This window comes from Vitis riparia, chromosome 15, assembly GCF_004353265.1.
Source record: "Vitis riparia cultivar Riparia Gloire de Montpellier isolate 1030 chromosome 15, EGFV_Vit.rip_1.0, whole genome shotgun sequence".
NCBI lineage: Eukaryota > Viridiplantae > Streptophyta > Magnoliopsida > Vitales > Vitaceae > Vitis > Vitis riparia.
This window is the reverse complement of record NC_048445.1, coordinates 16,967,693-16,978,836: the sequence shown is the minus strand read 5'-3', so window position 1 is coordinate 16,978,836 and position 11,144 is coordinate 16,967,693. Positions and strand designations below refer to the sequence as shown.

The following is an 11,144-nucleotide window of genomic DNA, read 5'->3' as shown; positions in this document are numbered from 1 at the left end:
TAACTATTTTTATTTATTATCTAAGTTATTTTTTATTTTAAATCATGTTATTAAGTTATCAAACAAAATATTTAATTTTATTAAAAAAAATAAAAATAAAAAGAAAGAGGGAATCAAATTGGGGGTGGCGAAACCGCGGATAGGGCGTAGGAAGGTGATGTGGCACAGACCACGGCCACCCACTAGCCCGCTAATTCTTGGACTGAAGGAAGGAATATTCCAGGTATAGTCGCAGTGGCATCTGTACCAAGAACCCCTTGTCATTCTAGGAAACTCCCCATTTTTTTCCTTTTCTTTTTTTCTTTTCCTATATATACTGCCCCCACACTCTTCCTTTCTAGCGGTTTGTGAAAACTTGAACCGCGACTTCTATCACTCCCTCTCTTCTCTATCTCTTTAAAAGTTTCCGATTAACATGGGAGGGGTGATATTTATCTTTAATCTCCATTATCACCAAAACATATGCAGGATATATTTATCAATTCATTTAGAACATGCATTTATTCACATGGAACATACCCGAATCCATTTCTGAATTTTGGTTGAAGATGTGTGGATCTTCTAAGGCTAAGGAGGGGAACCACCATCACTAGATTCTCTCTGGCAATGGGAAGTGAGAGAGATTAGGGTTCTGCTCTATTCAAAGATGTGATATTACAAAATGAACAAACCCTTGACCTTTTATACCCTCCTGCCTTAGGGACCATACCCATTGGGCTATTGGGCCTCACGAGTCTTAGGCCCATCAACTAAGGCTCGTAATGGCGTTTGGGCTCTACACATAGGTGGCCCATACTCTTGAATGAACAGAAAACAAATCGAAAGAGGTGAATAGCTTAGTCATGAATTATTGTTAGATATGTGAGTCCATATCTTAACAATCTCCCACTTTAACGACATATATTACAAAACAATGTTCATGATAGTACTTTATTAAGCTCATCTTGCTATTCTATCTTAATATCCTTAAAAAATCCGGTCTACTAATTATGTTAACATAGGATTAAAGTGGCCTTCGTCAATCATAATTTAACTAGACCCATCAATGATCACAACATTAACACAAATTAGCAACATGGATCAAGTATGGATGTGTAGCATGGAAATTACATAAAATGTGATCTTTAATATGTCTATTTCTAATTGGTCCTACTTTATGACTAAAAATAGTCAAATTCCACTTTCAATACTTGATGCTAAACTGCTTCTGAAAGTCATCATTTTAATTCATAGTGTTCAAACACAATAGTCTTTTAAAAACAAAGTCTGTACAGATAACATAACATAACATCATATCAAGAAAACAAACACAAAATCTAAATACAAACTCCCACTATACTAGCACATCATCAATGTGTACAACACCCATATGTGTGACATGCACGTGATATACTTTGGGTGGAAAACCCTTAGTGAGTGGATCCACAATCATGGAGTTTGTGCTTATGTGTTCAATCAATACTTGAAGACTCTGAACTCTTTCTTTCACAACCAAGAACTTGATGTCAATGTGTTTGGACTTTGACGAACTTCGGTTGTTCTTATAATACAATTCTGTGGCTTTTTTATCACAGTTGATTCTCAATGGTTTCTCAATCCCATCAACAATTCACAACTGAGTGATAAAATTTCGCAACCATATCCCATGGTTTGATGCCTCGTTGCAAGCTATGAATTCTGCCTCCATGGTGGAAGAAGCAATAAGTGTTTGTTTAACACTTTTCCATGAAATTGCTCCTCCAGCTAACATAAAGATGTAGCCTGAAGTGGATCTCCTGCTATCAAGACATCCTGGGAAATCGGAATCCGAATATCCCACGATCTCTAAATGACTGGATCTACGGTATGTGAGCATATAGTCTTTAGTTCTTTGTAAATATCGCATAACCCGTTTTGCCTTTTTCCAGTGATCCATACCTGGGTTACTCAAATATCTACCTAACATTCCAACAATGTACGCAATAGCCGGATGCATACAAACTTGTGCATACAAGAGACTTCCTATTGCCGAGGCATAGGGAAACCTTTCCATATCCTTCTTCTCTAGTTCATTTTTCAGACATTGGTGAAAACTAAATTTATCGCCTTTTGCCATAGGCATGTCTCTTAGTGCACAATTGCTCATGCCAAATCTACTCAAAACTTTATCGATGTAGGCCTTTTGTGATAGCCCAAGTATACCTCTTGAACGATCCCTATAGATCTGTATACCCAACACAAAATATGCATCACCAAGATCTTTCATATCAAATTTACTAGATAGAAATCACTTGGTTTCATGCAAAAGTCCCACATCAATACTTGCAAGTAGAATATCATCAACATATAGCACGAAGATAATGAATTTGCTCCCATTGAACTTGAGGTATATGCATTGATCAATGGTGTTCTCCTTAAAACCAAACGAAGTGATCACCTGATCAAACTTTCGGTACCGTTGTCGGGATGCTTGCTTTAAACCATATATGGACCTTTTTAATCTACATACAAGTTACTTTGAATCATTAGACTCAAAGTTCTCCGGTTGCACCATGTATATTGTTTCATCAATGTTACCATTAAGAAACGTAGTTTTAACATCCATTTGATGCAGCTCTAAATCATAATGAGCTACAAGTGCCATGATGATTTTAAAGGAGTTCTTTGACGAAACAGTTGAAAAGGTCTCCTTATAATCAATGCCTTCCTTTTGAGTGAAACCTTTTGCGACTAGGTGTGCCTTATACCTAACAATATTGCCTTTTGAATCCCGTTTGGTCTTAAAAATCCATTTACAACCAATCGGTTTTACACCTTCAGGCAACTCTACTAGGTCCCAAACACCATTGTCTTTCATTAATTTCATCTCTTCCTTCATGGCTTCTATCCACTTTTCAGAGTTAGAACTTTGTTTGACTTGACTAATTGAAATTGGATCGTCTTCCAGACCCATGTCAAACTCATGTTCTTGGAGATATACAACAATCATCTGAAATTGTACTTCTCCTTTCTCTAGTGGATCTCCTCAGTGGCACTTGTACTTGAGGTTCTTGAGTTACCTCTTCATGAACTTGAATCGGTTCCATAACTTGAGCAGGAGGAATTTCAAGTGTGTCTTGAATTTCTGTTATCGACTGTACATTCTGAATAGTGCCATCAAACATAATATGACCATGTCCAGTCGTAGGAATACTAACAGATTCCTTTTCAAAGACCACCTTTCCTAATGGTTCTCTCCCACTTAACTCAATATCCTCAATGAACTTAGCATTACCCGTTTCAAAGAAGGATCTAGATGAAGGGTCATAAAATTTGAAACCTCTCGACCTTTCAGAATACCCTATAAAGTAGTAGCTCACTGTTCTGGAGTCCAATTTCTTTTCATTTGGCTTGTAAGTCTTAGCTTCAGCTGGACAACCCCAAACATGCAAGTGCCTAATACTAGGTTTCTTGCTAGTCCATAACTCATATGGGGTTTTGGCTACTGCTTTGCTTGGTACTCTATTCAAAATGTGAACTGTAGTTTTGATGGCTTCACCCCAAAGTGATTCTGGTAAGGTGGAATGATTGATCATACTTCTTACCATATCCTTAAGAGTACGATTTCACCTCTCTGCTACACCATTTTGGCTCGGAGTCCCCGGCATGGTGTACTGAGGAACGATACCACACTTCATCAAATATTTGGCGAATGGCCCTAGACGTTGTTCATCGGATCTGTCATATCTACCATAATATTCACCTCCACGGTCTGATCTGACGGCCTTTATTTTCTTGCTTAGTTGGTTCTCAAGTTTACCTTTGAAATTCTTGAACACATCCAATGATTGAGACTTTTCATGAATCAAATAAAGATAGCCATAGCGCGAGTAATCATCAATGAAAGTGATAAAATATTGTTGTCCATTCTAAGAAGGGGTAGAAAATGGACCACAAATGTCCGTATGTATCAATTCCAAGACGTCACTGCACCTATTGACATCCTTTTTCTTCATATTTGTTTCTTTACCCTTAATGCACTCTAACAAACTTGAAAGTCTGAGAAATCAAGTGCATCAAGAATTCCTTCTAACACAAGCCTTTGAATACGTTGATTTGAAATATGACCCAAACGCCTGTGCCATAACATTGATGAATTCTCATTTATTAATTTTTGCTTAATGCGATAATTACTTGAATGCAAGGTTTCATTTCCATTAGTGACCTTTATGTTCAATTTGTATAATTTATCTATTAGACTACCTGTACCAATAACATTTGAATTTAGATAAAGACTAACCATTCCATTTCTAAATGAACAACAATTTCGAAATTTGTCCAGACATGAAACAGAAATTAAATTCCGTCTAAATGACGGTACTACAAAAGTCTCTTCTAAATCCAAAGTACATCCAGAGTCTAACTGTAATATGAAAAGACTAATAGCCTTGACTACAACCTTATTGCCATTTCCCACATAGATGTATCTTTCACCATCAATTGGCATTTGGCTCCTTAGGCAACCCTGCATAGTGACATTTATGTGAGTAGTTGCACCCATATCTATCCATTAAGTGTTAGTAGGCACTACAGCTAAATTAATTTCTGAACAAACAAAGTTGAGAAGTGTACCTTTCTTTTCACGCCAAGCAGCGTATTTGGTACATGTCTTCTTCATATGACCAGCCTTTTTCTTCTGCACTTTCTGCTTTGATGTCTCAGAAACTGCAGTTTGTTTTCCTTTATTATCCCTCTTTCTTTTCTTGTTGGCACCAAATCCCTGAGATGTGGAAGCCAAGTGAGCACTTTCTATCTTCTCTTATTTCAATCTCTCTTCCTCTTGTACACACTGAGCAATAAGCTCATTCAAAGTCCATTTCTCCTTTTGAGTGTTGTAACTGATTTTGAATGGACTGAATTGTGTAGGCAGAGAGATTAAGACCAAGTGCACGAGTATGTCTTCCGACAACTCTAACTTTAGTGCCTTTAGTCTAGTCACAAGATTAGACATTTCCATAATGTACTCCCTTATATTCTCTTTCCCTTTATACCGCATAGAGACAAGCTTACTAAGAATAGTGCTTGTCTCAACCTTTTCGTTTGCAGCGAATCGGTTTGCTATCTGATCCAAGAATGCCTTGGCTTGGGTTTCTTCAGATGTTGCACCCCTTATAGTTTCTGGAATTGAGTACTTCATAATCATTAGACTCATGCGATTGGATCGCTCCCATTTTTCCATAGTAGACCTTTGCTCAGCAGTGTTGGCACTAGTAAGATCTAAAGGGCGATCCACTCTTAATGCATAGTCTAAATCCATGCACTCGAGCACAATTATAACGTGCTCCTTCCATTTCTTAAAGTTTGTGCCATTAAGCACAGGAATGTTATTGACATTTGTAGATATAGAAGATGCTGAAATAATAATGAAACTCACAATCAGTCATATAATCATCACACATACATGAATAAATAAAAATTTAACATATATATGAATTTGGACATATAACAAGATACCTAGCACAAACATCAATATTCAGTCTTTGGACAGAAATATCAACTTGTAAATGGCATCTTTTTCAATATTAATTCATAAATATTGACAATAAAACCGAAAATAATATGTTTGTCTTTGGACTAACATATCGAATGCAAGATAAACTTTATTTGTCACATATTTATGATTACTTTATTTATTATTATATTAAAATAATCCTCCTTTAGGTTGATTATTTTATTCAATAATAACATGCTTACATATTTCAAAACAAATAAAATTACGTAACACATGTTACTTTGGCAACAAATATACATAACTTATTCATTTTGAAACGTTAAACACAAATACAACAAGCAATAATTTAATCAAAATTATTTATGCATAAACCCATGTATATATACAAGCCTTGATAACAATAGATGAGAGAAAAAAATGGGAAAATCTCGGAGCAAAGCGGAGTGGAATGGAATGAAAGACGGCAGGTTGGGGGGTGCGGGGGCAACGCCCCCCATGGTATGGGTTAAGGGTATTTTTGGTCCAAATATATATATATATATATATATATTATTTTATTTATCAAACCACTAGTCCTTTATTGTAAAGCTTAGAGAGGGCATTTATTTTACATGCATAAACCCATACAGTTTTTATTTATTTATTTATTTTTATTAAACCATGTCATAAAATAGGATGCATCTGAGACCCATAACTACATTTGCAGGGAACCCTACAGCGGCGCACCAGGGCGTACCGACGCACCAGCGATGCATCGGCGCCAAAACGGCGCCTGAACATCATCACTCAATGACGTTTCAATAAGCAAATGATGCCAAGAACGGCGTTTGGAGGAAATGCAAGGCAGATGTCTCCTATAGCAGTGCACCTAGCAGCACTAAAATGGTCTAACAACGGTGCCAAAATGGTCTAACAACGGCGCCAAAACGACGCCGAAATGATGGAAAATCGATGCTTGAACCGCATCTGGAGTGGGCCCGAAATGGCGCTCCAAATAGTACCAGGTATGGCGCCTAAACGACGCCTGAAACGAACGCCTGCAGCGCCCAAAATGACCCAGATTTATTTTGTTGTTTCCCCTAGATCTTTCGGTTTTGTTTTTAAAGATTGTTTTTGGTGAAAATGGAACCAGAACCTCGCTCTGATACCAATTGATATTTATCTTTAATCTCCATTATCACCAAAACATATGCAGGATATATTTATCAAGTCATTTAGAACATGCATTTATTCACATGGAACATACCCGAATCTATTTCTGAATTTTGGTTGAAGATGTATGGATCTTCTAAGGCTGAGGAGAGGAACCACCGTCACTGGATTCTCTCTAGTAATGGGAAGTAGTAGAGATTAGAGTTCTGTTCTATTCAAAGATGTGATATTACAAAATAAACAGACCCTTGACTTTTTATACCCTCCTGCCTTAGGGACCATACCCATTGGGCTATTGGGCCTCACGAGTCTTAGGCCCATCATCTAAGGCTCGTGATGGCGTTTGGGCTCTACACATAGGTGGCCCATACTCTTGAATGAACATAAAACAAATTGAAAGAGGTGAATAGCTTAGTCATGAATTATTGTTAGATATATGAGTCCATATCTTAACAAGGGGGGATCTTGATTCCGCTAGTAATAGAATCATAAAGTTTCTCTACAGCTATGGCGGCAAGATTCTTCTTTGTCGCATCGATGGCAAGCTGCGGTACGTAGGTGGACATACTAGGGTTCTTGCTGTGGATCGATCTATTTCATATGCAGGTTCGTGAATCATTGTGGTATTTTTGGATTTGATTTATGGATTTTTTTTTAGAGGATTGGGAGTGAGATTTGATTTTGAATTGTGCAGAGCTGATGGTGAAGTTAGGGGAGTTGTGTGGATTGTCGGTGACTTTGAGGTGTCAGTTGCCTAAGGAGGATCTGGACGTGTTGGTTACGGTCACCAGCGATGAAGAGCTTGCTAATGTAATTGATGAATACCATCGGGCTTCTTCATCGTGTTATAAGATCAGAGTCGTTCTTTGGCCGCCCAAATCTCTCAAAACTATTTCTCCAGTTTCATCAACTACGTCCAACGTCGATTCCTCTGATTTCAGATCGATTACCGCAGTCTGCGCTCATCGTTCAGCCTCTCCGCCTATGTTGGCTCACTGTTATCCTGGTCCTCGTTCAGTATCTTCAACTACGACGGCACATAGATGCTCCACCCGTATCTTGCCGCGAATAGAGTTTCCCCTCTATGTCCGCTAACAACAATATTTAGTTGTTGTAATTAAGACAAGGTATATTTCCTTGGTTTATTTTTAATAGAATTGTTTGATTAGATTAGCACAACCTATCAAAATTGAAGAATGATGCAAGGCATGAATTAACATGCTACCCCCACAATTTTGAGTTATTACTTACATCTACGTGCATGGATACGTCAGAATCAACAATATTTATTAATATTTACGCAATAGTATGCCCACGATCAGTTATATTAGGACACGTGATGTATTTCTCAAACCATTTAGAGATAAAATTGGGCTGAAATCTCCAAGAATGGATGTAATTAATTAACATCTCCACGAAGATTTATGATCTTTGTCCAAATAAAGTATAGCTCTATCAAGAGAATAGTGAAATATAACTAACAATTCATTACCTCATATAGATCATAAAAGAACATGCCTACTATTAGTCATACATATGAGATGCATTCTACAAATGTTATCTAGGATCTATCTCACTAATTGAATCTCCATTTGTTGAGAATTAGACTGAATTTCTCTCCGAATGATCAACCTCATTTATATGAGAATTATGCTCCATCTTCTGTGTGGTACTATGTGTCATAGAGGAGCAGGAAGAGGGAAAGAGTAGCTATTGAATATGGAAGCAATTGAACTCAAAAGGGAAAACAAAATTTGACATTGAACTCAAGAAACTTGGGGACAAAATCCTTATGGTCAAGTTTTTTTATGGAGATGGGGGATTGTATTTTTGAGAGTTCATATTCTTATTAATTAAACAAGGAAAACTGTGACGAGAATCTCCATAAATATCCAAAGTTATAAAATAAAAATAGACATGTACAGCTCACACTAAATAGATAAAAATATGAGAAAGAGTAAAAAACAATTAGTAAAGTGAAGACTTATGATTTGAGGTGTAAATATAAGGAATGAGAAAAATTAAATATGTTAAAAGTTGTATCTATTTTTCTTTTTAATTTTCTTTATGGTATAATAAAATAATTTTCTTTTCTTTATTGAATAGTTATGACCCACCTAACATATTAGAACCCATATGTTTCCTTGTGTAAATGATTTATTTTCATCTCTACATTATTATACTAACAAATGAAATTGAAGCTTTTCCCCAACATAACATGAAGTTGTGACATTCATGATCACAACCAAAAGGGGCCTCTGAAAGAGCTTAGACCTATACAAAATCTTTACTCAAGAAAAAGGTTTCCAACCACTCCATACAAGTATAACCTCCTAGAAGATTTGGTGACTTACCTCCCAATATACCAGTATGCAAAATTCTTCCACAATTAGAGGGAGAAAATCACCCTAGTAGATGGCTAAGGTAATATATATATATATATATATATATAATTGTCTAATAGATGACTAAGAGTGTGTGTTTTTTAAATTTTCTATTAAAAGTAATTTACTTTCAAATTTTAAGTTATTTGTTTTCTACTTTTTCATTACTTATTATAAATTTTCGATTGAATAAAAAAAATCAAAATATTTGATCTTTTTTATAAATGAAAAAAGTAATATATTGATTTTTCTTTACCTTTTAATATTTAATTGAAATAAAATATTATAAAAACAAACAACTTAATACTCAACAATATTAAGCATTATTTAATTTTAAGTTCTAATTAAAATTAAGAAAAAAAAAAACACCACCTAAGACAAAAGATATCATTATAAATAGCTAAGGCAAAAACATTGCCTTAAAAATTGACAAAGGAAGAAAATTGCTTTAGATTATTAAAAAAGAACTTAGGAAAAATTCTTCATTGAGGAAAAGTAAGGAGAAGATGAAAATTTAAAAATTTAAAAATTAAAAAATTAAAAAAAAAAAAAAAAAGGGGATAAAATATATACTAGCTATGTATAAAAGAAGAAGAAACCGGCATTATTACAGCTATCAAATATATACTGAAACTGTATTTTTAAAAGATGATTTCTAAAATTCGTATTCAGACTGCATTTTCAAGATAGGAGTTCATACTAATTTACGAAATAATCTAGTAATAATAACAAATAGGTCTAGTTTGGACAATGGTTTCAAAACATACCTAAAATAAATTTGACCCAAAATCCACATGACTCATTGGTTGGTTATTTTGTTTTTCTAAACCATAATAAATTTCCAATCATTTTAATTGATATGATATCCTATGTTATTTCTAAAATTCAACGTCATAAACAATAAAAAAAAAAAAAAAAAAAAAAAAAAAAAAGAAAGAAGTATCAAATATGAAATTTCAAAAGGCCAAAAAAATTCCAAATAGAAATCCCTGAATGGTCTTCTCAGGAGATTCATGCCACTCTTAATCTAAAAGCAAGTAATATCGTTGAGATGCATACCATTTCCAGTTGTGGCATTGGTTGACGGAGGAAAACTAGGAGGAAAGTTAGTGGGAGATGGTGATGGAGCATCAGGAAGTGGCTCATAGAAGGGGTAGATCTCAAACCGAAAGTTACAACTAGGGGCCACAACTTTCCCTCCTCTCTTCCCATTCATATGCACAGGAATAACCTTAAAAATCTCATCCAGACAGTCAATGCATTACTGCTCTGGTACATCAGGACTGCACTGAACAACTGCATATATAGTTTCAAAGTCGACTTGTTCTCCTGCTGCATGCTTTCGAAGATTCCCACCTGGTTGGACCCATTCACCTCCCAGAAATTTTCACTGTTGGGCTGTTGAAGATGGGGATGTAATTCCCAAGTGCCAAATATGGAGCGGTTAGAGTAACGTAATGTGCAAATATCGTAATATATAATTGCCTCCTTGCTGTTGGGACATAGCCGTCTGCGTTCATGGCTAGAGGTGTTCATACAACTACGGCACTTATCCGGTCCGATGTCGCCTCTACAGAATCCAATTCCTTTGACTTCGCCAGCAGAAGAGTGGTAAAACCCGTAGTCAACCGTGGTATTAGAGAAGGAGGTGAGTAGGGAACTGAGGTTTGCCTGGTAGCTACTGCCGTTTGTGTAGTTGCCTCTCTCTGGAAGGCAGAATGGGGTTATGAGCTGGTGGGCAACAGTGGAAGGAACAAGGTTTGTGAGAATGCATGAAATGAAGAAAAGCCGTCCCAGAGAAGCCATTGCCATTGTTGGACTTTGATAAACTTCAAGAAGAGAGGTTAAGACTCTATACAATCTTTAAATAATACATATGGGCAGGAGAAGAAATGGAGCAATGGGGCCCGGGTCAAATGTTGCCTACTTTTCAAAGCAGGCGAAGGCAGCCGTCTTTAAGAAGCTGTGAAAAAGACGATGCTATTGATGAGGTCCTAGTAGAATAAATTTTGGGCTGGAAAAATTCAGCGTTGAACTATTCTCAATCCAGAGAACAATTGGTGTATGCATTTAATTTATCGCGAGCCATAAATTATGAAAATGGTTGTGAAGGTTCGTAGCCCAATGAGAAGAGGGTA

General features: G+C 36.1%; 2 protein-coding genes across 2 annotated transcripts; one reads left to right on the top strand and one right to left on the bottom strand.

The window, feature by feature from the left end:
• The first annotated feature begins 6,958 nt into the window (after window positions 1-6,958).
• LOC117932012 lies at window positions 6,959-7,717 on the top strand. The gene is made up of 3 exons (XM_034853068.1): window positions 6,959-6,963; window positions 7,080-7,228; window positions 7,317-7,717. The coding sequence occupies exons 1-3, from the start codon at window positions 6,959-6,961 to the stop codon at window positions 7,715-7,717; spliced, it is 555 nt and encodes a 184-aa protein (XP_034708959.1).
• Window positions 7,718-10,218: 2,501 nt separating this feature from the next.
• On the bottom strand, window positions 10,219-10,818 carry LOC117932011 (putative cysteine-rich repeat secretory protein 21). Its single transcript, XM_034853067.1, has one exon. The coding sequence runs from the start codon at window positions 10,816-10,818 to the stop codon at window positions 10,219-10,221; it is 600 nt and encodes a 199-aa protein (XP_034708958.1).
• Between the last annotated feature and the right edge of the window lie 326 nt (window positions 10,819-11,144).